Source organism: Sitophilus oryzae, unplaced genomic scaffold (assembly GCF_002938485.1).
Source record: "Sitophilus oryzae breed Bouriz unplaced genomic scaffold, Soryzae_2.0 scaffold_813_pilon_pilon, whole genome shotgun sequence".
Taxonomy (NCBI): Eukaryota; Metazoa; Arthropoda; class Insecta; order Coleoptera; family Curculionidae; genus Sitophilus; species Sitophilus oryzae.
The window spans coordinates 16,870-44,776 of NW_022147432.1; the positions used below are offsets into that span (position 1 = coordinate 16,870).

Genomic DNA, 27,907 nt, shown 5'->3' on the forward strand with positions numbered 1-27,907 from the left:
CTCGTTACGACCTCAGAGCTAATTCTACGGGATTTCAACAGGACGATATGGTATGGTTATATAACCCACAGCGCAAGAAAGGGAGGTCCCCAAAGTTAACTCCAGCATGGGAAGGTCCTTATACAGTCATCAAGAGGATAAATGATGTTGTGTACCGGATTCAACGCAGCCCTAGAAGTAAGATGAAAGTAGTTCATCTGGATCGATTGAGAGATACCAGACAGGAAACCTTGATCGGGACGATCAAATTTGAGAAGGGGCAATGTCAAGAAAAATGGCGTATCCGCCAGAAATTAAAAATGTATTACTGGTTGCCTGCACAACCGCAACGTATCCGCCAGAAATTAAAAGACTTTTTCAGGCGCCATCTTTTAGTCAAGTCGAGAAGTAAGGGAATCAGACAATGGAATTGTCTGGTATGAAGAAGTACGCTTTCCGAGAATTGGGGAAATTTCGAGAAGCAGTCAATAGAGTATATAAGCCGGAGCCATCGACAACTGAGACAGTTTTTGAAATTTGAATATACCGCGTGAAAATTGAAAATCGGACAATTTGGTGAAGGAATCTTATAAATAGTTAGTTTGTTGTGTGTTATAAGTTAGTAATTGTGTATAAAGTGAGAAAATAAATTCGTTAAGTATTTTATCGTGAGTTTAAATTAGTGGACCCACGGAATCCGTAACAATATTTTGTATTTAAAATTATGTTATTTATAATTAAATTTTATGAAAAAGGATTCAAGTTGTTTTCGTTTAAATATAATAAAATTTTGACATAAATAATTATTGTTTTTATATAGGAAAATATGGGGTATTTTTATTAAAGCGTAAATTATTCATTATGCTTATGCTCATAGCTGACTAAACTTTGATCATTTTTTAATCTGCCTGTCCTCGATTCTCGATTTGGAATTTTGTAAAATGACTGAAAACGGGCAATCTTTTTGCAGAAGTGTACAGAAAATATCATCGTTGTTTAATATGCCTAATTCTGATTAGGCTTTTTGCAAAGTGACTGTAGTCTTTTGTAAAAATTCCTTTTTTTGTGTAAAAAGCCGGCGTTTTATAATATGCCTAGTTTTTTTGCAAAAAGCCGGATTATTCTATACGCCTGCGACATGTATATTAAATTTCATGGTATCCAATTTAAAAAGTCAAGAAAATACGTTTTGAATTAATTTGAAATAATAAAACGTATTTGGAAATAACTGTTCTGGATTGTAATAACTTTGTAAAAATAAATGTTTTAACAATTTTAAATAAACGTATAATACAAGATTAAAACAAGCAATGGTGTTATGAACACGTTTAAATACTTGTTTTTAAACAAAATTTTTAAAATAGTACAGAATATAACTGACCAATAAAAAATATTTTCTAGGTATACAATTAAATACTCCAAATTGTGCAAGAAAAATGTATAATAATAATATAACCGGTGAAAGACATCCATCGTCTTAAGGCTTCTATATAATAGTTTAAGTACATTTTAAACTTATGTTAATTTTTATTTAATCCTAGAATATATTCATATAATTATAAACTAACTTTAACAATAAATTGACAAAAATAACAAAATATGTCAAGTATATAATTTAGATCGAATTTAATAATGCTTCAAAAATATGGGATTTAATATTTAAAATATATTAAATTTCTTTCTGGTCATCGTTTTAACGTCGGGTTATCTGTACATCTGTTTACCAGCTTAATACTCCTGGGATGTATTTGTCAATGAGCTTTTCGTAATAAGGCCAAAGGGCCTCGATGTCTGGTACAGTGGTACTTTTGGTATATAAATCATATTGACTGAAACAAAAAAAATAAGTAAAATAAGTATATATAGCTATTCGTTTAGCTTAATTTTCTATATTTCATATACCTATTTCAAGTTCATAAAAATAAAGTAAATTTGTATTATTTTTTTACGCTTATTAGTTAAAGTACTTTCATTGGGTCAACTTTCGTTTAGCTGAAATCAGTTATTACAAAAAAAAATTGTCTTTAACAAGCTAATGTGAACCACGGAAAACACAAATTTTTCTGCGGAAATGCGTAATTTCCAAATTTCGCACATTAGAATAACTGAAATCTGCTATAAAAAAATATATTTTGCATTTTATTTTTAATATTTTTCTGAACATATAAATACAAATATTTTCCTGCGGAAATAAGCTGTTTTTATTTTCTAAGGAAATTCATTGGACTTTAGAATAGCTGAAATCAGTTATATAAAAAAATAAATATATTTTTGCCTTTTAGAAGCATTCACGAATTGAGGAAAATAAAAATTTTCCTGCGGAAATAAACTGTATCCATTTTCCGAGGAAATTTAATAGACTTTAGAATAGCTGAAATCAGTTATATAAAAAATAAATATATTTTTGCCTTTTAGATCGTTTGCAAACTCAGGAAAATAAAAAATTTCCTGCGGAAATGCTTGATTTTCATTTTCCATTTTTGTAAGCATAAATACATAAAAAATTATCTTTTTATCACTTTTGAACCAAAAAAAATAATTTAAAAGTGTCTAAAATGCTAACCAATCTAATAATAAACTTAATAATATTTTTACAAGATCACAGTTAATTATTAAAATATGAAAACCACAGCTTAACACCCTCCACAAAGAAAAGCTAACCAAAGCAACCCAAATCCTAACCAATATAATAATATTTTTGCAAAATCACAGTTAATTATTAAAATATGAAAACCACAGCTTAACACCCTCCACAAAGAGAAGCTAACCAAAGCAACCCAAATCCTAACCAATCTAATATTTTTGCAAAATTACAGTTAATTATTAAAATATAAAAGAAAACTGCATGATCCAATGATTTTTTGTTTTGAATCAGCCTTATTTACGTAAAGCTTGAATAAAAAACAAGAATAAGTGCAACATTCCGAGGTACTCATAGTTTACAAGAACCTATGTTATCTATTCTACGAGAATTGTTATTCCTCCGAAAGATGTTTTACCCCACCCAGCACCCCTATTCGCTCCCGGGTCCCGTAAGCTTCTAAACTGAAAATGTATGAAAAACAAAGTGTACAAAATGACATTGACACATTTCCGCAGGAATTTTTTTGTATTTCTTTGCTCGTAAAGGCTCGTATAAAACAAATAATATAAGTTCATTTTTCATGTAACTGATTTCGGCTATTCTAAAGTCAAAGCATTTTTTTTATGTAAAATAAAAATAAAACATTTCCGCAGACACTTTTTTGTGTTTCTATGTTTAGAAAAATGTCTAAAACACACCCCGAAGACTAGTTTTGAAGTAACAGATTTCGGCTATACTAAAGTCCGAAAAATGAAAATGACGCATTTCCGCAGGAAAATTTTATATTTGTACTCCTAATGCCTTTTAGAATGCATATATAAAGTCATTTTTTATATAACAGATTTCAGCTAAACGAAAGTTGAGCCCTTTCATTTTATTTTGTCCTACTTTTAACTAACTATAACCCTTATAACTTTTTATCTTTGAAGAAAATGACATAGATATTGGTATAAAATATATCTTGTTAAACGAGATACCCTGTATATTACACCATCGCATTTCGTTCAGATATATATAAAGTCATTTTTTATATAACAGATTTCAGCTAAACGAAAGTTGAGCCCTTTCATTTTATTTTGTCCTACTTTTAACTAACTATAACCCTTATAACTTTTTTATCTTTGAAGAAAATGACATAGATATTGGTATAAAATATATCTTGTTAAACGAGATACCCTGTATATTACACCATCGCATTTCGTTCAGATTACATATGCCCTTTTTTGCTAAATTTTTGATATAAATGTGTAAGAATGGTGTATGCAAAATTAACATTATGGCATGTCGTCGTGAAACGTGTTAATCTGCTAACTGCTAACTAACTACTAAAGCTTGATTTTCATGCATCCGTTATCCGACGATACGATGGTACGATATTAATTTTATTGGTTGAATTTAAAGACTTCGATTGGTTAGAAATGGTTAAGAAATGGTTAACCAATCGAAGCCTTTACATTCATCCAATAAAATTAATATCGTATCAACGTATCGTCGGACAACGGATGCATGAAAATCAAGCTTAACTCCATTTTTGACTTTAATTAAATAATAAGTTTAATACATAATTTTTGCGTTAAATTTTTAACGAAATATTGGGTTTTATTGTTCCCCAACAAATATTATTGTTATATCTTTATAATATTACCCTACATATTTTTTGTTTAGTAGTTTAACACATTTCACCGATTTATTTGCGAAAAAAAAAGCGAAAGACAAGTTAGGTTTTTAAAAAAAACTAGGGGTAATTAATCAATAATATGGTAAACACCCAATAAAAATAACCTTAAATAAATGTCGATCTTTTGATAAAATGTAAATCTAATTAGCCGACCATACCAACAGGTCTGGTATGGTAGGCTATTAAGATTACGATCGGCAAAAAAAAGTTTTTTTAATTTCACTCAAAATTAGTTATTTGGGTCATAAATGACTTAAATCCAAAATATTTTCATGGTGTCTGTTTGTCCGTCTGTCCGTCTGTAATACGATAACTCAAAAACTGCTAAACCGATTTTAACCAAATTTGGCACAAAAATACTGTAGCACCCGAGAATCTGGCCATTAGTTTTTGGTGTGTGCGTGGGGGGCGGGGGGGGGGGGGTGGTAAGGGGGTATGGGAGGGGATTAAAATTTTTAAAAATCGTAACTCCAAAATTACAGTAGCTAGCGAAACGCGGTTTTCAATTTAAGATTAGGAATAATATTTGCAACAGAATTTGTAATAACATCAAAATCAGTCAAAGTCGCAGTTTTTAAGATATTTCGTGTTTCCGTAGTCCGTTTTTGAGAAAATCCGTGTGGAGAACTCCAAACTCCCATTGGACGCGACCCTATAGGGGAAATAACGGCGGATCAAAATTGGAAAAAATCCTTTACTTTGAAACTAAAAGAACTGCCTACCAACTTTTTATTCACATATTTTAGTATGGCCTCCCGGCGCCAATTTTTTTATTAGAAAATTTACAGGTTGTTATTAATTCTTTTCTTCTACTTACTTAAATGCAAGTACCCATTTCTTGGTCTCTTTTTGATCTTTCTCTGTTAAAAGATGTCCGTAATCACCACCACTATGCCATGGATAGAAGCTGTGGAATCTGAAATAATATGAAACTTGTATAGAAACATATAGTATAGGCCTGTTGCATTCTCCGCCGGTGCTGCCACCGCCGGAGAATATCCTAAATAACGAATACATACAAACACACGTGTTTAAATGGCGAGTAAACTAAAAAAATAGTACATATATAATTATTCCAAAAGTGTGACAAAGTATAATTTGTGGAAATTCTAAACAAAAAAATAAAAAGGTAAATATTTTGAATATTTTGATATCTTCAGAAGGTCTAACTTGCATTATAATCTAAAAAAAATTAGATGAGTTCAACTACGGTAGCGAGCATAGGTTTATCACCGGTTTTGCTAATGGGGCATAATTGGAGCTATTTCGGCTATAACGAAATTTTTTAAAGGTACATAATTATAATTTGAGAAGATGTTCATAAAACATTTAATCACTACCTAGTTGATTAAAAAATTATACTATTAATATTGCAAATTATATTTTATCCTCTCATAGTATATGTCTATTTAATTTTTTGATTATGTAACGAGCACTTTGTTTACTCACTTGTTTCGTCGAACTCATAGGTCGAATTACTTGAATCATTTTTGCTATGGATCAAATCGGTGTAAGAAATTATGGGGCTATAAAATGTTGTTTCGGGAGAGTTGAATATCCGTAAAGTTAAGTTATTGAATGTTATTGCACCCAACAACGCCCTAATTACGCTCTCCTTTACGCGTTAACATTTTTTTAGGCAATTTTATTAACATTTGAAATTGTCACAACACAAGACGCCTAGTTCGAATTCTTTTTCATTTATGTTTTACTTCCCGAAACAGCGTTACATCACACAAACTTCGTACCTGAGTGTGCCTGAGTGTTTTATAGCCTCAATAACTGCACTAGCAAAAAACTAAAATACTTAAATATTATGACAAAACTCCCATTTCAATATTATTTTAATGCGATCGACATGACGCGCAACGGCTTGAACTATATATTGATAATTTCTGATTTCTGCCGTAAAGTGCGCTGCGGTCGGAATTTGTTGAAATCAACTGAAATGCACCAAGCCTATACGAAAATATTTATATATTTATATAATTTTTTGTAAACACTGCTGCGTTAATCCAACGGAGACCAATTTGTCAGTGTTGGATTAACGTAGCTGTGTTTACAAAAAATGTTTTTTATTGTAGTAGATTTTTTTACAGCGGCGAAATACCCAGAAAACTTTTTTGAAGAGATGTAAGTTAAATATTTTACCTGATCATATTTAATGCATGTGGAGGCAGTTTAGCATTGTTATGTTTCAGCATTCTGTACAAGTATTCGTCATGGCCCCACGACATTACAAGTTTGTCCAGTCCACAATTTGGCTCATACATTCCGTATTTTGTGCTGAAAAATAAAATACTCGCTTTAAATATACAAAAACAACGTGTTAAAAAAAATAACATATAAATTGACAGCGACCTTCATTTCATAGCCATCGCTGACACTGTTTTTTTTCGATTATTTTTCGATATTTTTTTTACTCTTTTTACTCTTATCGCAAAAAAATTATGACGTTCGGATTTTTGGGAAGGCTTGCCCGGGGTGTACAGTTGTGTTGAAATGAAATTTTGTGAGCATATGTAGGTTAATTCAGAGCACTTTTTAAAAATATAGAGAGTTCTACAGGGTGTCCCCAAAAAAGTAACATATCAAAGTTGTGTTTTTTTGTACTGGAACGCCGTATATATTAATTGATTTTCTGATTCTCGGAGAAAAATAAAGGTGAGTTTTATAATAGAAGTATATGACTAAAATATAAGGTTTTTGGCATATTTAACATTTTCTAGAAATAAAGAACAATTTTTAAATTACAATAAAAGCTACCTAAATTCGAATATACCCAGTATAGCCTTAATATGTAGTTAAATTAACTATTTTACTTTAAATCATATTAAAACTTGATCCAAAAAGTTATACAGGGTGAGACAAAATTAATATTGAACATTGGTCACCTTTAAAAGCATGTTACTCTTTTATTTTAAATGGAACACCCAGTATATTATTCTTATATTCAATGGAGAATTCATGTCTCTTCAAAATACTATTAAGGTTGCGTATCCCTCAAACAAAGATTTTTCTAGATATTTTCATTTACATGATTTGATCTGGGTAGATCTTTATTATTTGATAAAATCTAGGTGGCTGTGATATGTGTGCCGTTACTTCAACATAGCTGTCTAATTAGTCCAACTTTAATAACTAGTTATCATTTTGTGTCAGTTAAAACACAAAAAAAATCTCAGAAATTTGTCGAAAATGCAAACAGATAATTGAAATGATTCTATTAGTTGGTGAATACAGTGTGCATTCACCAATTGATAGAATACTTAAATGCTCCTGATTTTATCTAGTCTGGTTTTTTATAAGGATATGTTAAAGAGAGTGTTTAAAAAACTCGACCAACTATTGTGGACAACATGAGAGAAACTATTGTAGCTGCTTTTCGAGGTAGAACTCTACATATGCCTTTTAAAATGAAAAGATCCTTTTGAAAAGATAATCATTTTATGCAGTTAATAGGAAAGGAAGCATTATGAGCATTTGATTTCATCTAGCTAATTTGTGTTACATTTAATTATAGGTTTATATCTAGTTTTAATTATGTAATAATTAATAAATTATGTAATAATTAAAATATATTTATGTAATAATTAAAATATATTTTAAAAATTTTAAACGTGTATCTTTTTATTGCCGTTGAGAATTTTACTCTATAATCTTTAATTTTTGTTAAATTAACGAAAGGTATATCACAGCCACCCGCTGATTTTTTTCAAATAATAAAGATCTACTGACGCAAAATCATAAAAATTAAAATATCTAGGAAAATCTTTGTCTGAGGGATGGGAAACTTTAATAAAATTTTGAAGATATATAAATTCCCCATTGAATACCGAAATAATATACTAGGTGTTCCATTTAAAATAAAAGAATAACTTGCTTTTAAATGTTCCATATTAATTTTGTCTCACCCGGCATAACTTTTCGGGTCAACTTTTAATTTGGTTTAACATACAATGGTTACTGTAATTAAATATAAGGCTATACAAGGTCAACTAAAATTTAGGTAGCTGTTATCGAAATTTAAAATTTATTCTTCATTTTCTGTCAAAATCCTTAGATTTTAGGTATATGCGTCTTTAATAAAACTCACCATTATTTTTTTCCTAGAATCCGAAAATCAATTAATATATAGGGCGTTCCATTAGAAAAAAACACAATTTTGATGCGTAACTTTTTTTGTAGACACCGTGTATCATTCTATATATTTTTATAAAATGCTTTCAGTTAACCAGGTTAACCTACATACGCTGCCAAAATTTCAATTCGATATAAACTACCGTTATCCTTGGAGTTCACCTTGACGTATGAGAGGCGCCATCCTGTACAAGTGATCATCTGATAACCCTATCTGTGCCGTACACAGACAATAGTTCCAAGGGAAAATATGCGATGGCCAGTGTTCCAGATTTCATTGCGGATACACGAAATATGTAGAAGATGTTGGCTGGATATCAAAAGACGCGTAGTCATTGTAATTAGGGTTTGAAAGGAAGGAAGTATACGAGACATGGGACAGAAAACGTAGGTATTTAGACGACACGAGGGCGAATTCGTGCGACCCATTTAGAAGAGATTAATTATTATAAGCGGTCGCCTTATCATTACGGCCCTTCGACCTTTCCTCGCGCTTCGACTTTCTCTCCCGTGTTTAACGACGAAATGACAAAGTTTCTGCAAGTATGGCAAGTCGCGCAACTTCTCCTCCGCAGCCTCGTAACGAAATTAGTTTCGAGCCAGAGGGGCACAGGACCGTATCTGGGAGTCTTTTTCACTGAAATCCGTAGACCGAAAAAGGTGGTCGAATGGAGAAGTCGGAGTTATGAGATGTGGTTTAATTATGGTAGAGCTTGAAAACGTAACAATCGTAAACGGAGACGTCGAAGAGATTATTGAAATTAGTATAGGTAGTAAGCAGTAAAGGTAACTTAGTGTTTTGAAAATGTTTTATATTATATTTTCTATATTTAATATCGGTAATTATTGGGAAAACTGGAAATGGTCCGATTTTCACCAAAATTGGTAGGTATACACCATACACCTTATTTTGAGGTCGTAGATTACGAATCTGAACCTGTTTTTCTTGGCGGTCTATTACCGTTTTTCAGAAAACGAAAAATAATGTCAACATTGAATTTTTCTTTTTTTCAGCCCTATAATAATTATTTTTAATACAAGACGATAAAATGGTATTTTATCGTCGACCAAAAAGATTAATTTCGGGAGACGATAATGCAATTTTCTCGCCGTGTATAAAACAAATATTTTTTTCCATAGTGAGTTACGTTTTAAAAAATATTCAGAAATTATTATTTCAAGGAATTTATTACGAGTAGAAAAAATATTGTGCTGGGTTGGCGTTGGTTTCTATGTAATTTGACAAATAAATAAAGCTGTCTCTTTAGTCGTCAGTTTTGAGCCAATCTTTTTTAATTCTCTTTCGTGTCGATTGCTGATTGAATTGGAGCCAGAAATGGCTCAAAACGACAGAAGAATAAGTTTTCAGTAATAAATCTATATTATGCAATTTTTCTAATCCTATCCTGTACAAAAGCCTAATCAAATTCCAAACTTCCAACTCACAACCCTTTTTGCCCCACCTAGGTGTAAAATCTTTATTATCTAATGTAAAATTAAGTGGATTCTTACTTCCCCACTCTGTTCCCCTCTAAACTTTTGTATCTACGCGGCAAAATTTGTTTTGCGTGTTTTTCTTTTTGTCAGACCACAACTTTTTAATTTTGCGTCTGATACACCTAGTAAGAACGAAATGAAGCCGCATATTGTCTTTTACGAACTTAAAAACTCGAAAAATATACCTCAAGTAGAACTTATATTGTCTATACCGGGTGCGTCTTAAAATTGTCTCACCTCTATAACTTTAAAAAATCGAGATTTAATATGTTAGTATATGACATAAATAAGGATTGATTGACGTATTCAATTATTTTCTGCCACCTCCTGTTTGTTCACTGCCTCCTGCTGCGATAAAATAATAACTGCGTACCTACTGCATTGAATATTCAACTAAACTAATCGAAAAAACTTAAAAATATTGTGTTTTCGCTAGGAAGAAAATTTTTCAGAAAAAATGTGTTATAGCTATTAATACCTATGTCATTTGTGTTTAAAAAAATACTGTTTGTAAACATAAAGAGTACCCAAACAAATAAAAAGCATTATCATCAAAAATGTAGGTACTAAAGGTAGGTACATTTAATTTTTGTTTAGAATAGAATTTGTTTGCGTGTTGCTAAGCGGCAGTTTGCGATATTGTGGTTATTCTGTCATCGATAATTTGAATATATGTCATTTAACAGTAGAGGAAGCATATCAAGCCATCGGGTTGCTTCTTGGCGGTGCGCGACAGATCGATGTGGCTGATCGATTTAAAGTCACCTAAAGTGCAATTTCTAGACTTAAAAACCAATTTAATGAGACTGGATCTGTCATGGAGAGGCATAGGGAGGGTAGACCAAGGTCGATAAATGCTAGGGAGGACCGAAGCTTAATGAGAGGAGCTAGGATGGATCCTGCAAGAAACTACACGTTATTCAGTCAGGACCTTTTGGCTGCCAGCAGAGTAAGTATTACTCCTCGGGCGGTCTTAAGTCGACTAAAAAAGCAGGTTTACATTGCTATAGGCCTATAAGACGCCCTCCTTGATTCTTCAATGATGTCGTCAGCATAAATTTCACCTGTCATTGTACCTTCACAGACATACAATTCCGTTCGGCCTCTGTAGAAAATTCCACCCCAGACCATTACACCTCTAACTCCAAAGGGATGCCCTTCTTGAACATATCGGTCGTTAAGTTTTGTATTTCTTAGTCACCACACACGAACTGTACGTCTGCCAGTACGAAGACAAAAGCGGCTTTCATCGTTGAACATCGCAGTATGCCACTCATCATTCCAGTTAGCTCTTTCATTACACCAGAGCAAACGTTGAGCTTTATGACCTCAACCTGACTCTCGCGGTTAACGCAGACTATGCAACTTCAGCATAAAAAAAATGTGTGTGCACTATGTGCGCATATTTGAAGTGAAACTTCTTCTTACTTCCGTCTGCCCGTCTTCCGTGTGCTCGTCTCTCAATCGACCCAAAATTAAGGAAAATCCTGATGATTTCGTCCATTTAGATGCATCGGTTCGAAACGTCAAGGGCGTCATAATGTAGCACGTCCCCAATTATGCCTAAATCGACCCACATTTTTTATTAATATCAAATCCTTAGTCATACCCTGGTGAAGATGTTCACTTACTTTATTTTCTCCCAATTCCCCCGTTGGCGTTTACAAAAAACACTCTTCTTCTTATCTTCCACCAGATGAGTCCATTATTGGGTTCCTGCTCTTGTACTATTTTGGCTTGTTGAAAAGGGAGCTTATTTATCAGGTATTTTATACCTCTTTGTTTAACACAGAAAAACTCTGGAGTGTGTTTATACAAAATATTTATTAAACTAAACCACCAGTACTCGAAAGCACTTAAATACCGACCTTTCTCAACTTATCCACACGCGCCGCGCTGGTTAGAATTTGATCTTTACAGTCGCCGAATCTTGACCGTTAATATATTCTCGCAATGTTTTTCCCGATTAAACACAATTAGTTGTCCAAGTCCCGACCTAATAGTTTATGTTAAATTAAATCTTATTGTTTTTCCGTTCCGACCGAATATTTTCATTTACTCTTAAAAAATCTACTACATTACGTTCAAACACTTTTCCCGACTTGAATATTACCGACAAAGTCCCGACTTGAATATTCACTTATTAAATTAAAAAAAAAATAAAAAAAAAAACGGTCAACATTTGGGCATTACGACGAGCTGCAACTGATATTGGCCCAAAGACTACTTTTATGAACTTCTGGACCCGTGTTTATATGCAAAATCTTGCCACTACTCTCGAAGAATCTATTGTCCCCACCGTTTTTAGGATGGCTACGTGCGTTTTAATTGGAGTATTTTTTTCTAATATGAAATTTTGTTTACTGACCTCGAAATGAGGCCAACGTTCGATGGTTCCTGGGATTTTCTCTCAGCGTGTGAAGAATTTTTACTTAGGTACTGGACTTTGGACTTTGTAGATTATAAAGGAAACTTGACCTTGTATGTAAATAATTATTTTTAATTATTTATACCTATTTGCAAAAATATCGGTTCACCACACAGACGGCATCAAATTTTGACGTTTCTTATGTCAAAACTACTGTTGCCATCCGGCTTTGCGAAACCACCGCTATTGCTATTTTCTAGACAAAACTCCCTAAAATTTTTTCGAAAGTCTAATCTCTGGCAATATTACACCTCTTGCTCCTGCAATTTCCCGTTCCAATTTCCATATTCCTTCCAACACAGTCTTTAGACTAACACTGACCTAATCTCGGTTCGCGCTGCCTCTAAATCCTTTCCATATCCTCGGTTTCATATTATCCTTTCAGTCCGAGAACGCCGGAGTTTTCCATTTACCAACACACACGCACTTTCACACACATATTAAAATTTTCATCTCGGAAAAGTTTAGTTTTGCATTAGCACGCAAGGAATGCCCAGCTTATAAGCTGAGAATTTCTTAGCAATGTTAAATTTTCCAGCTCAATTTATTGATATTAAAATTTTAGACAGACCGAAAAATTAGAACTGAACTTCTATATTAGGACTTCTTTCATGTGTTAGTTAGTAATATGCTGATGATTGCGCTCTATATATATATAGTATATATACTCTTGAACATATATACCTGGGCATACAAGGCTTTGGGTCTTAGCTAAACATCGGCAAAACTAAAATCGTGTGCACTCCCCCAGAAGATCACAACAATGCTATAAAAATCGGAGAAAAACTATTGGAATATGTAGCGGAATTCAATTACCTCGGCAGTTTGATTTCGCAAAAGGCCAATATCGACTGTGCAATTCAGCACAGGATTAGCAGTGCCTTAAGAACGTTCTGGAAATTAAAAGACAGGGTTTTCTACAACTTCACTTGATTTGAGCTACAAAAACGAAACTTGCAGTGTACCGAGCAATAATAATCCCCACCATGTTGTATGGGAGCGAAACCTGGGTGCCCTATTGCCGACACATGAACGCATTAAACAAGTTGCAACAGAGACACCTTAGACAACTCTTAAGAATTAAATGATTCCATCATGTCTCAAACGTATCGGTCCTTGAAAAAGCTAACTGCGAGAGTATTGGAGTCATGGTTAGAAAATCCCGCTTAAGATGTGCTCGCCACGTATGCAGACTGCAAGAAAACCGCATACCAAAATCTCTGCTTTACGGTGAGCTTGTAGACGGAAGAAGAAGCCGGGTGGACAACTCAAAAGGTACAAGGACATTTTCCAAGAAAACTTAAAGGGGATTAAGATGCAGAATGAGTGGGAAGAAGCAGCTCACAATAGAACTCATTGGAGAAGAATTGTCAACTCAGTTAACAGCGACAACCAAAAAGTAAGAGGCAATAAAGCAATGAGATTTTTGAATGTCCGGTGTGCGGTAGACAGATAACATCACGTATCGGGCTTTTCAGTCACAGAAAGACTCATGAAAGAAATCGCCTTGCTTGACTATCTTCTGATGCGTGTCAAATACTCATCAGCGAGTAATGGCAGTATGTATGTATGTTAGTTTTTAAACAAACTTTCAATTAAAAGCTGTTTCACTATCATTATCATCATTTAACATTTTTAGACAACTTCTTTATTTTTAAGATTTTGATGTTCAAACATCAACAAAATATTCCTTACGTTTGGACTAAATTTTCTCGAAAATAAAGACATAACTTAAAATTCCGTTACAATACGGAAATAGATTGAAATTTTGTGATTACAGTGATATATAATTTAAAATATAACCGTCATTTATGGCAACTTAAAATTAGAAAAAACAAAATAACTATTTCAACCAAAATGAAGATCAAAATTTGATTTTTTTAAACTCACTTGTACTTTGGATTATCGCCATCTGGATTATTGTGGAACGAGGTGTCCCTGTAAACAATACTAGGACCCCAATCTGCACCCACTACGAAGGTATCCCCTACAACAGACCATTGGGGTTCACCATAAAATGCCATCACCTAGAATATGACAGATTTAACATAATAAAGAGCTATATCATTTCCAGTATACAAGGTGTCATTGAAATGGTGTAAAAAAATCGGGGAGTGATAGTACTCCTAAAAAGAGTAAAAAAAGTTCCTATAAGTATAAAGCGGAAAATGCATATTAAGGTAGTTAGGGACACTGAAAGGGTGAATTTAAAAAACGGTTGTTTTAAAATTGTAGGCTTAAAGAACGAGATAAAATTCCGTAAAAAAATCCTCTGCCATAAATTTTGACCCTAAATCAAATGGCGATACTGAAAAATTATTTAGAAAAGCGGAAAGGGTAGTTTTTGCAAGGGTAGCGGGTTGGTTCGTGAATAACTTTTTTGAGGTTATCTTTTTTGCAACGTGAGTTCATTTTTTGAAAACTACTTACTTTTTCCTACAAAAAAGGTACTCTTGTTGCACATCGCCCAGAGCGATGGTTTTCGAGAAAATTGAAGGTAAAGGGTTTTATATGACTTGCTAACTGGTTAATCAACATAAAATTATGAAAGTTATGGCGGTTCCAAAGTAACCAAGTAGTTATTAAATCAAAATTTCATGATTTTTAAAACATCTTATTGCTTTAAAAATGAAATAATCTTTTTTGGTTTTAAAAAAATTTGGTTTTCTCAGTGCCGAATAATACTGAAGAGCAACTACGGCAATGCGTTATTGACTGTTCCAATCAAATTCGGACAGCAACAAGGATATTCCACAGGGTACGCAGATCGTGGAGAAGAAGATCAGATGTCTATATACATTGAAATGAATGGTGGTCACTTTGAACATTTACTATGAATGAATTAAGGAATGCATTATTTTAATAATGAATTTTGGTAATTGGATTATCTCGTTTTTTAAAGCAATAAGATGTTTTAAAAATCATGAAATTTTAATTTTTCAATTAATTATTTAATAACTACTTGGTTACTTTTGAACCGCCATAACTTTCATAAGTTTATGTTGATTAACCAGTTAGCAACCCATCAGAGCAAACTCTTTGCCTTCAATTTTCTCGAAAACCATCGCTCTGGGCGATGTGCAACAAGAGTACCTTTTTTGTAGGAAAAAGTAAGTAGTTTTCAAAAAATTAACCCACGTTGCAAAAAAAATAACCTCAAAAAAGTTATTCACGAAACCACTTTTCCAAATAATTTTTCAGTATCACCATTTGATTTAGGGACAAAATTTTTGGCAGAGAATTTTTTTTTCGAAATTTTATCTCGTATTTTAAGCCGCGAATTTTAAAACAACCGTTTTTTAAATTTACCCTTTCAGTGCCCCTAACTACCTTAATATGCATTTTCCGCCCTATACTTATAGGTACTTTTTTTTATTATTTTTAGTAGTACTATCACCCCCCGATTTTTTTACATCATTTCAATGACACTCTGTACAATGAATATTCAATGTACCTTTCCAGCATCATGGATAAGTCCAGTGAGTTGAAACCAATCGTCGTTAGGGTGATCCTTCCTGATTCTTTCTGCTGTTTGGAAAGCGTGGACGATATTGGGGATGTCAACATCTGGATCACTCTCGTCTACCAGTTCGTTTAGCTTGATGAGGGCGTCCTTCATGGTAGATTTGAAAGTGTCGAATTTACACCATAGGTCGATCTTCTCTGTAAGTTTTAAGAATAAATAAATGTAAAAAAAATATTGTCAAAAAATGTTACAATTTGTAGACAAAGGTAAAGTAAACAAACAAAAGAGAATACAAAACAAGTATACAAATTACATTGTCAGTCTTATTGTTTAAAATAACATTTATAAATGTTTACAATGTCAAAGAATAAGAAAATAAAAATAAGATTCAAAAATATTTAGTAAGTTTATAGTAAATATAGTAATAGCTAATATTAGACCAGTGTTTACAAGATCAAATTCGATTATCAAAATATAAGTCATTTACGGCGTAGAAATTAAGAAAATGATGTTATGGATTTGATTTCAAATGGCAGGTGATTCTGCATTTTTTTCGAGTTGTATAATATTGAACTTTTAACTAACTCTGAACGTGGGGTAGGTAGATAAAGATCTTGCTCCGCTAAAGTGTATAAGTGTGAGATGGCCTTTCTTGAGAAGCTGATACATGCTTACGTATTAGGCAAATGGATTCAAATAGAAATAAGGAAGGAAGAGTTAATATTTTTAATTTAAAAAAAAATCCTGCAATGAGTTCTGCTGTTTAGTCCCAGTGAATATCCAACAGCTCTCTTCTGGAGCTTGAAAATGCGGTCAAATTGAGTAGCACAGCACGTACCCCAGAATAGAAGGGCATATCTGAGGTGCGACTCAAAAAGTGCATAATAAACAGTTCTAGCCACTGACAAGGTAAGCTCCTTGGAAACAGATCTTAATGCAAAACAGGCAGAGCTTAATTTTTTCGACAAAGCGTCGATATGCATGTCCCATTTTAGAGAATTGTCTAATAACAAGTCCTAAGAATTTTACAGATTTTACGACGTTAATGGTGGTGTTGTTAAGTACAAAACAAAGCTTTAGTTTTAGAAATGTTGGGACTCAGGAGGTTCGAATCGCACCAAGATTTAATGGTGATTAAGTCATTTGATATAATCCTATGAAGTGCCGTGACGCCCTTGTTGCTCCAAGTGAAGCTAGAAAAAGAGTGCATCTACCAATGACCTCTAATGGCATCTACCAGGTACCGTGCCAGTGCGGTGAGTCGTATATTGGAGAGACAAAAAATGTCCTTTACATGTACAATTTGACGAACTTAAAAAATATACGCAAAGAGGTGAAACAGTGAAGTCGGGCATTGCAGATCATATTATGTGGTCCAAGTACCCATAACACAAAAGAAACAATCCAACCAAACATAAAGAATCCCATTGGAAAAAGCGCAAATTTAAAGAGACCGATTTCTAACAATAATAATAAAATCTTTAACAATCCAAGTATGGAAATTTCAACGATATGGCAACCACTCATAAAACGCTCCAATGCAGGTATTCTTAGTGGAGAACCTCATGCTTGACTGCACTCAGCTAATTCACGGATGAATGTTCGGCAGTAGATAAGCTTAGTAGTTTTAGGACTTGGACTAAGGATTTGTTTACTTCTGATCGAAACGTTGTGTAAGCAAAATAAAGACAATGGAAGCCCGAAATTCTTTTAGTTTTAATACTGAATTAATGTCTACCACATTTAAGGTAACATTCTGTTAATATTCCAGCTCCGTTTTTACTCCTATAATATTAATTTATTTTAGAAACACTATGAATTTTGATTGCTGTGACAAAAAAAATTGGTATTTTTTTGGTAAATCCTAATTTATCCCGTGTTTGATAAAGTAAATATTTTTGCAATGTGACATCAATAAGTAATATTTTTGGTAATTACTGGTGATAACTTTTGACATTTGTAAACATCTGTAAAATTCCTTCTGGGTTTTATTATTGTTTTATTTAAAGTACATTTAGTATCTTTATTATTTATATTGTAAATATTATTCTACGTAATTGTATACCGGGTGCGTCTCAAAAGTGGCTCACCTCTATAACTTTTTATTTTTTCAGATAAAATAACGAGATTTGGTACTTTAGTATATGACATAAATCAGGATTCATTGATGTATTCAACTGTTTTTGGTCACTTCCTGTTTCACCGGAAATGACTACAACTTTTGATTTTTAAATGGTACCTTCGGTATTTTTTTACTTTACTCGATAGCAAATTAAATTCTGAATAGAATGACATATATGTCAACTTTTGACATTCTCGCTTAATAAAAAATTGTATTTTAAATTTCAATCTAGAGTGCCATGGTTAGGTTAAAGACACTAATTCTTAATCAAGGAGGCTTGGAAAAATAGATTGGATCGTCTAATGTTTTTAGTGTCTTGTCCTGGCCAGTTAGAAAACGCTGAAATCGTATTTTTAATTATATCTCAACTTTTTTAAATGGAACGAGGGTGGCTCATTAGCAAAATTGGAATAAGCATTTTTTTTACGAATAATTTGATACCACACACTTGGTATTTCGAGTAAAATTTTCGTTAGGAACCGCAATAAGTTATTATTTCAAATAAATCATATGCGAAAATGTCAAAAGTTGACATATGATATGTCATTTTATTTGGAGTATTATTTTTTATCGAATAAAGTAAAAAAATACCGAGAGTGCCATTTAATAATCAAAAGTTGTAGTCATTTCCGGTGAAACAGGAAGTGACCGAAAACAATTGAATACGTCATTCAATCCTAATTTATGTCATATACTATCATACCAAATCTCGTTTTTTTAACTATAAAAATAAAAAAGTTATAAGGGTGAGCCACGTTTGAGACGCACCCGGTATATACGTAAGTATGTTTGAAATTTTCTGCATTCCTTTGATATAGAATTGTAACGTTACGTTCATTGGTTAAGTATATACCTTGGTACCTTGGTTACAGGAGCGGATACAGGAATTTATTTTAGTGGGGGCCCAAAATAAAAAGTAATGTAGAATAGGCTTTTTAGGGCGCCATTTTTAATCCACAAGCCTGATATTTAACACAAGTTACAGGTTTTGGCGGGGGGCCCGGGCCCCATGGGCCCCCCTCTGTATCCGCCACTGCTTGGTTATCTAGTTAAATTAAATGAAATATCACTCTTTCAAAAAAGTTAAATAATGATTTTTTAACTTATTTATAAAATTAAATATAGAGCATATTATATTTTTAGAAAGCCCACAACAAGACATAAAATTAAAATATAATATATAGGGTCCCATTAAAAAAAAACAAAAGTTTGAGACATATTTCCAAAATGACAGTTCCCAGTGAAAAACTAATTACGCCACTGGATTTTACGTGAAAAATTCTACAGGAAACAGTTTTCACCTTTTCGATTTGTTATAACACAACCAAGATACGAAGGGTGTCGAGAATTGCCACATTGTCATACTTTTATAACGTATTGTTTGAGATGGAATGAAACACTTTAGTTCAAGACAAAAGCATTTTTATGAATGTCGTTAATTACAGGTATTGACTAATGAATAGGTCATAGATTCTGCTGGGTTTATTCTAACGTATATAAATAGTATATAATACCGCATCATCGAAAAAAATGGCGTCTTGTTAGCTTGGAAATAAACATCGATGACATTCCCCAACACAATTTTACATATTAAAAAATGACAGCGATCTTCATTTTATAACCATCGCTGACGCCGTTTTTTATCACATTGAGCAGAGGCCAACAATATTTATTTGGAGTTGCATAAAAACACGTTTTCATCTTTTAGTCCGACATTAAATAATAGTCGGTAATATTATTTTATCAAAAATATTAACGTGAAAATTAAATACCTTACAGACTCCCGTACTAAGCACAGTATAAATAAGTTTTTTTCTTGTAAATAACTTTCTTATCGTTTGCATTTTATGCCCATGATGTTTGTTTTGGGCTTTTGTTCAAGTCTAAATATTGGTGCCTAAGTCTAAATATTAAGCGGCCCTCACACGATCAATAATATTGTCAATATTTTATCAATATTTGAAAGTTGGCCTGACACGGTCAATACTTATATCAATATTAAGTTTTGTGCAGATATTAAGTGTGAATTATACCCTCGATTATACCCTATGCCAAAAAATTAAAGATAAAAAAGCGTGTCATTTTGGCAGTGAGTGTCAGTCAGTGAGAAAAAATAGAGAAAAAAATTTAAGAAAAGACGTTATATAAAATATAAGATAACCAAAAAGAGAAAGGTTCGGCCAACTAAATCTTCTAGAGTACGTTAAGAAACGGGATAATAATTTCTATTGAACGAACCGTATTGTAAGCAATGAATCAATTCTCACGACTCTTAGAAGGCACGATCGCATTGTGATCCGATTCAATTCTCACGATTCTTTTTTACGGCTCATCGTTCAAATATTATGGATCCGTGCTGGCCGCGATTCTATTGAACGAACCGTATTGTAAGCAATGAATCAATTCTCACGACTTTTTGAACGCACGATCGCATTGTGATCCGATTCAATTATGGATTCGTGCTGGTCACGATTCAATTGAACGAAGCAGATTGCTGGCAATGGATCGAATCTTGCGATTCATTTTTAATACTCGTTCAAATGAACGACTCGTTCAATCTTTGCCCACCTCTAGTGTGTAGCATTATTAGTTTCATAAAAAGTAGCATGGTGATGTTAAAGCTGCATCTTTGTATCTCGACTCATAAACGAGAAATTCCGTATTGCCGAAAATAGGAGTTTTGGATTCGGAAGTTTATATTACTTCTTAAAAAGTTACTGGTTGTTATTTTTTCTATTTATTAGTTTGTAGTTGTACTCTATATTTTAAACTATCAGGGAAATAATGGAGATGAGACGATTAAAGACCAAGTCAAGCTTATTAGAATGTAGGTGTTTATCTTTTGGTACTCACTTCTTACGTAGTCTACTGTTTGATTTGTATGCATTTCCAAATAGGTTTTTCTAACTCTTTCTTGGATCGGATCTTCTTCGTCGATGGCATAGTTTCTAAAGGCCGCTATATCTTTGGTGGCAAACTTTGGTTCTGGCCTTAGTAGTTCAGAAGGATCGATGATATGAACAGGACTAGTTTCACTCTAAAAAAAATATATATAAAAAGTTGTTTATGATTGACTTTTGAACGATTTTTGAAAAATAAAGAGTCTTAATTAATTAAAACGACAAAACACAAAGGTACGAGGTTTGTGTGATGTCGCTGTTTCGGGTAGTAAAAAATAAGTGAAAAAGAATACCCACTAGGTGTCTTGTTGTGTTGTGACAATTTCAAATGTTAATAAAACTTCCCCAAAAAATGTTAACGCGTAAAGGAGAGCGTAATTAGGGCGTTGTTGGGTGCAATAACATTCAATAACTCAACTTTCTCGGATATTCAACTCTCCCGAAACAACCATTTTATAGCTTCATAATTTCTCACACCGATTTGATCAATAGCAACAATGGATTCAAGCAGTTCGATGAAACAAGTGAGTAAACTAAGTGCTCGTTACTCGTTACATAATCAAAAAATTAAATGGACATATACTATGAGAGGATGAAATATAACTTGTGCAATATTAATAGTATATTTTTTTAATCAACTAGTGATTAGATGTTTTACGACATCTTCTAAAATTATAATTATGTACCTTTAAAAAATTTCGTTATAGTCGAAATAGCTCCAATTATGCCCCACTAGCAAAACCGGTAATAAAACTATGCTCGTTACCGTAGTTGCACTCATCTAAATTTTTTTTAACTGGAATAGTAAATTATAATGCAAGTTAGACCTTCGGAAGATACATATCAAAATATTTACCTTTTAATTTTTTTGTTTAGAATTTTCACAAATTACACCTTCTAACACTTTTAGAATAATTATATATTACAGTTGAGGGTTGGAACCTTTGGTGTCTGATGATGAACAGTTTATAATCAACTGCTGATGATGCTAACATGGTTAGCGAAACGCGCGTCCAGTGTAAAAGTAAAAGTGTTTTGGTGTATTGTGGTGATTTAGTGTTTTTATTTTGATAATTATATACTAATTTTTTTGTTTACTCGCAATTTAAATCCGTGTATTTGTATGTATTCGTTATTTACTAGTTTTCCGGCGTTGGCAGCACCGGCGGAGAATGCACCAAGCCTACAGTCAGGGGTGGATGGGGAAGTGGAAACCGACCCGGGAATAACAGGCAACCGGCCCGAATCCACAAAAACAAAATGACCATAAAGAAGAAACATATTTTATATATTAATAAATAACAAGTGGTGGTGTCCCAGTAAATAACAACAGGGTGTCCCAGAAATAAGTGCAAGTATTTTAACTGGTAGTATATTTCGGCCTCAGAAACACGCCTATCAGTTTTTTTTTGGAAAATTTGGAATTTTTTGAAGAAATCTTTGGAATTTTTTTTAGTTTTAAGTTAAGAAAACATAATTTCTTGATAATCTGACAACATAGGTAGTAGATTAAATTTACATGAAAGAAAATACAGAAAAGATCCAGTGGTTCACAAAATTTAAGCAAAAAAGCATTTCAGAGTTCTACTGTTTTATTTCCATTATCGATAACTTTTGATCTTGAATATGCTACGATTTTGAATCACGGTTTTGAGAAACTTTAAGACTTCCTGTTTCATTCAGTTCAGCAGCTGGCCCAATCCTCTGTGAAATACATTATTTTTAGATTTTCAGGTATATACTTTCTTACAGATTGTAGAAAGAAAATCTCTCTTTTCTGCCTGTCTTTTCTCTCTTGCCTGCTGGGGCTAGTAGACACTTCTGGTTAATTTCATAAAAAGGACTGAGTTTTATTCATAAACACAAAATATTCATACGTCTCATAAATTATGAAAAATAATAGATGATTCCATATTAGTTTGGTTGTGTTTATTATAGTATAAAATTTATTATTAATGATAATTGCCTAACATTTATTTTATGCTAAATAAAAAAACATAATATACATAAAAATATATATTAAAATTCTACAAAATGCTTAATTGGTTTGAACTAATTGAATTTATTTTTTTTTTGTTTAGTCGCTCTTATTTTAAACTACAAACAGGTAATTTTCATTTAACTCTCAATAAAATCCAAACATAAAACTTTATATTTTATATTTTAATTGGTATCTATCTAACCGTTCCAAACAAATATGTTATTTTATTGACGATACACCTATAAAATTCTGCTATGAAGCACGAAAAAATATGTAAAAAATTACTTACGAGTACTCTCATGTTTATAAAAGCACGGGGGGAAAAAGTTATCCAATTATTTTTATTTTAACAAATATCGTTAATACAGTTCTAGATCTGTCCACTGAAGATACCGAACTGATTCTTTAAATTATTCAACACCACTTTATATATTTATGGTCTTATCGGGGTGTAAAATTTTCAATTTAATCTATTGTTTATCTGACCGGTATATCGCTGTGTATGTATTGCTGTTTTTGTTATTTTATATTAAATTTGACCCCTTGAGAGATAGTACGTACCGCACGTACCAACAATTTTATACAGAGTGCACCAGCATCCTTCAAAACATTGAGATATGTATTTTTATTGCTGTACGGCGCGGCGCGCCGTACTATTATATTATTAACCGCCGGCGCCGCGGCGGTTAATAATGGAAACAATGGCCCGTATGAATAAAAAGAAAGCAAATGCTCATGAATATGACCAAACGCTCCAAAATGCTTGGAAGCAAGAGCTTAGAGTAACAAGTCGGAGTATAAGCATCTACTCGAGTTGATATGAATAATGATTGGCTTATACTCAAGAGCATTTGCTTCAATAAAATGAGCATTTGCGCCTAGTCATTTCTGTCGAAATTTGCAAAAATTAACGTACACTCGAGTTGCGTCTGCATTAATTTGACCGTGTTTTGATTGTAAATGTAATTAAAATGTCCTCAGATACACGATACAACAAATAATACGGATGGAACTTTTTCTAATTTAACTCGGCACATATATTTCAAAACCGGAAACCGGAATGCGCTTAAGTTGGCCAAAACACCTTTCAATAATTAACCCTTTCTGTTTTAAATAGTCTGTTGTAAGCTCTTTCCAATGCTTTATTAGGGTTTCTAAACGGAGTCATTAGCCACGGTTCTAAGCCATAACCATCATTACCCAGTAGTACTGCCAAACCAAACTGTTGCATAGTTACACGTATATCGCATTTTCTCCAAATTCTTGCGTCGTGTACAGAACCCGGCCAACTAACATCAGCACTAGTAAACATTTCCATTGAGTTACATGTTGCCTGCACATTTAAAGTCGCCAATCCCTTTCTGTTGATGTAAAAAAATAAAAAAATTTTGTGTTTTCATCACCGTATTGATTTGGTTTCAAAATCTGAACGTGCGTGCAATCAATCACTCCAATAGCACTTAGAAACAGAAATTTTTCGCCACGCTTGCTGTGCTTCGTTTATTTTGGGTTGGGTTGTGAAATTTGATACATAAATGGGACTTTTCAACTATTTTGTTCATTACAAATGAAATTGTTTTTGAAACAGTCGACTGAGTGATCCCCAATTCTTCTGCTACACCCATCTGAAATCCAGGATTGGCCATATATCTCAAGAAAACCTTCATTTTATGATTTGAAGAAAGAGCGCCTCCTCTTCTTTCAAGATTTTCTCCCAAAAAGTACGTTGTCATCCAATATACATTTTCTTCTTGAAATCTCTAAAGAGATTTAAAATCTCGCCAATTAACTTCCCTTCGCACTTTGTATTGCTTCTGTGCACGTAAATTCACGAATTCTGCCATCTTATGACCAGCTTATTGCAAGGTGCATCTCCTACTAACGAGATGCAAAAATTTTGGAGCATATGCTCAACTAAGTAAGCAAAGCATACAATTTATTCATAACAAGTTGAGCAAATACTTAAATGTGAGTCGATGCTCATGCTTCATCTAATACAAGTTTGAGCAAAACCTGTTACTTACATTTTTATTCATAAACTATATAACATATGCTTCAAGTTTTGCAAGTAGAAGATTTTGCTCATTTTTATTAATACGGGCCAATATTTTGTGGAATATTTTTAAAATTTAATTTTCTAATTTTTCATCTTAAGAGTCTATTAACGCTGTACTGTTCGGATCGCTCTCGGGGGTCGGGTAAAGCGGGTGTGTGGCCCGAAGGAAATATATATAATATTTCAGAAATCTGCCTAAGGCTTACCCTATCTTGTCGTGTTAAGCGACATTCAAAATTCCAAACACACGTGCTTTGATTAAGGCTTGATTAAGGTTTGCAGAGCTTCAGCATTTGCCATAAAATAGCGAGCAATTTGTTACAAAACCATATAAATTTTATATCGCTGTAATCACAAAACTTTGATTTATTTCTGTATTGTAACGGAATTTTAAATTATCTCTTTATTTTCAAGAAAATTTAGTCCAAACATAAGGAATATTTTGTTGATGTTTGACAATCAAAATCTTAAATATAAAGAAGTTGTCTAAAAATGTACTACAATACGGATATAGTATAATCCTTTATCTTTAATTACCTTCTTCATTTGTGTAAAAATATCTAGCCAGTTTTACATAAAACGTTAGATGCCGAACGCTTATTTTGCTACTTTTTCAGACTGTTGATGGTATTTTTTAAATTGTTGATGCTATTTAGAGTTTCTTTATACAGGGTGCTACAAATTCATAGGTTTTCAGAGCTCCAGGAAGACGAGCGAGATTTCAGGCTGCCAAATCTGTACCAAGATATAAAGGAGGAACTGTAATGTTCTGAGGAGAGGTATACTTGGAGTAAAAACTCCATTGTTACCACTTCAACAAACTTTAACGGGTCGGAGATATGTTAATTTGGTGCTAGAACCAATCGTTAGTCTTTGGAGAGCTGCAATTGGGGACAATTTTAATTTCTTGTACGATAGTGCACCTTCCCATACAGCAGAGTGACTAGAGAATATCTTGAAACGGAAGGTGTCATAGTTTTGGACTGGCCTGCATGTTTACCAGATCTAAACCCTATCTAACACTTGTGGGACTAGCTCAAAAGAAGGGGTAGAGCTCGTCGAAATAATCCAGGGAAATATTGCACAGCTTATTGATGCAGCATTAGCAGAATGGAAAAACATACCCCAAGATAACATTGATAATTTAATAAGAAGCATGCCAGCGCGGATAGAAGCTTGCATAAGGGCTAGAGGTGGCAACAAGGAATATTAAAATTATCAATGTTCTTTTTCTTTTTGCTTTTTGGCCATTAAAAATTTAAATCTTAATTTCCTTTTAAAAAACAAACAAAAATACCATTCTGTTTATTTTGGGAACTGATTAATTTTTTTATTGCTATATGGATTATTTTTCATTAAAAGTCATTGGTAAGGCCTGAGTTTTATTCATAAACACAAAATTTTCATACGTCTCAAAAATTATGAAAAATAATAGATGATTTTCCATATAAGTTTGGTTGTGTGTAGTTTTGATTTCAGGACATTTTTTCTATTTTTAATTATTTTAAAACGGCTTAGAAAAATATATTTTTATTTATTTATTAATATCTTTGAAACTATTCTAAAAAAATTGTAGACGTTAAAATTCTTCCTGAAATACATCCTAATACATATTTTATCTGCGCTTATTTACACTGCAAGTTTTTTATTATAGGAGATACAGATGCCTGACGAACCCTGTATATGCAATGAAAAATTAAAAAGCAGTAGAATTGAGAATAAAAAATTGAAATCATAAGATTAGGTTCTAGTATTACAAATTGTTAAAATTTATTAAATTGATAAGGAATTATCAGGATAGTTTCAATTTTCAAAATATTGTATAATGTAATAGAATGCACAGTGTGAGTCTGTCCAACGAGCCATGAAAGATTTCGACAACCGACCTCCAAAAAATGACAGAAAATAATTTTTTCTTTGAATTAAAATGACAAACACAAGTGTCACTATCAGGGATCCGCTCGTCACACAGAATATACAAGAGGTATATATAATATACAAGAGGTATTTATTGGTAACATCAATAATTTGGACTAATTTTTAATGTTATATGACTAGAAAAGAATAGCATTTTTACAAATACTCTACTCGCAATTCTACAGTAACATGATTTTATTATTATTTGGAGGGTGTTAGAAATTGAATTGTCATTTTAATTTAAAAGTTAATTGTCAAGGTTGTCTGTCGAAATCGTTTCATCCCCTGCTGGATGGACTTTATATATAGATTTTAATTGATGGATTAATGGTTTACGTACAAGACAAATGTTTCATACAGCCTGTGATACAGCCTAAGGACGGTATTATCAGAGCGGTTTTAGTTGTAGCCCGGAGTTAAATACAAGAGCAGATTTGATATTTGCAATTCGTGACAATATTGACATTAGTAACCCGTTTTAATCGAGAGCAGTATTTGATGATACCGAGTACGATCAATGATCAATGTTCCTAAGTATAACATGCACATGCATTGGCGGATAGTTAAAAATCTCGTTTTTTATCTGAAAAAATAAAAAAAGTTATAGGGGTGAGCTACTTTTGAGACGCACCCGGTTTACGTATTATTATGATGATGTTGTATGTACGAGGGTTGTCTTTTATATTTTGAATATAGAGATCAAAAAACAGTAGGTAACTTTTAAATACTATTGTTTTTCGAAGTATTCTCTAGGAAGAGATGCATTTTTGCACAGTTTGGAACCAATTCTGAAAGCAGTTATTCCACTCGCTTGTTGGTACCGTCAAAATTGCGTTTTTGAAGGCGCATACTGCATCGTCTGTGAACTGAAATCTTTGAGCACGCAGTTCATTCTTAATTTTTGGAAAAGTAAGAAAGTCGTTAGGACTTAGGTTGGGACTGTATGAAGGATGGGTCAACAATTCGAAGTTTTCTTGTTTTAAAAATTCAGTTTTTCAGAGGTGTAGGAATTTGCATTGTCTTGGTGGATGATCATTCGCCGTTGGCCATTCGGTACACTGAAAGTCTCGTTTTTGCGCTCAAGTCATGAAGAAAATCTTGTTGTTTAATTTCCAGAATGCTCTTGAGGCGCTGGTAATTCTGTGCTGAATTTCAGAGT

General features: G+C 32.9%; 1 protein-coding gene across 1 annotated transcript; it reads right to left on the reverse strand.

Annotated features, from left to right (window-relative positions):
* Positions 1 to 1,402: 1,402 nt before the first annotated feature.
* Positions 1,403 to 23,298, reverse strand: LOC115889266 (inositol oxygenase). The gene is made up of 7 exons (XM_030909207.1): positions 23,065 to 23,298; positions 20,748 to 20,931; positions 15,761 to 15,969; positions 14,197 to 14,333; positions 6,393 to 6,527; positions 5,059 to 5,157; positions 1,403 to 1,808 (listed from the first exon to the last, which is right to left on the reverse strand). The coding sequence occupies exons 1-7, from the start codon at positions 23,074 to 23,076 to the stop codon at positions 1,700 to 1,702; spliced, it is 885 nt and encodes a 294-aa protein (XP_030765067.1). The 5' UTR covers positions 23,077 to 23,298; the 3' UTR covers positions 1,403 to 1,699.
* Between the last annotated feature and the right edge of the window lie 4,609 nt (positions 23,299 to 27,907).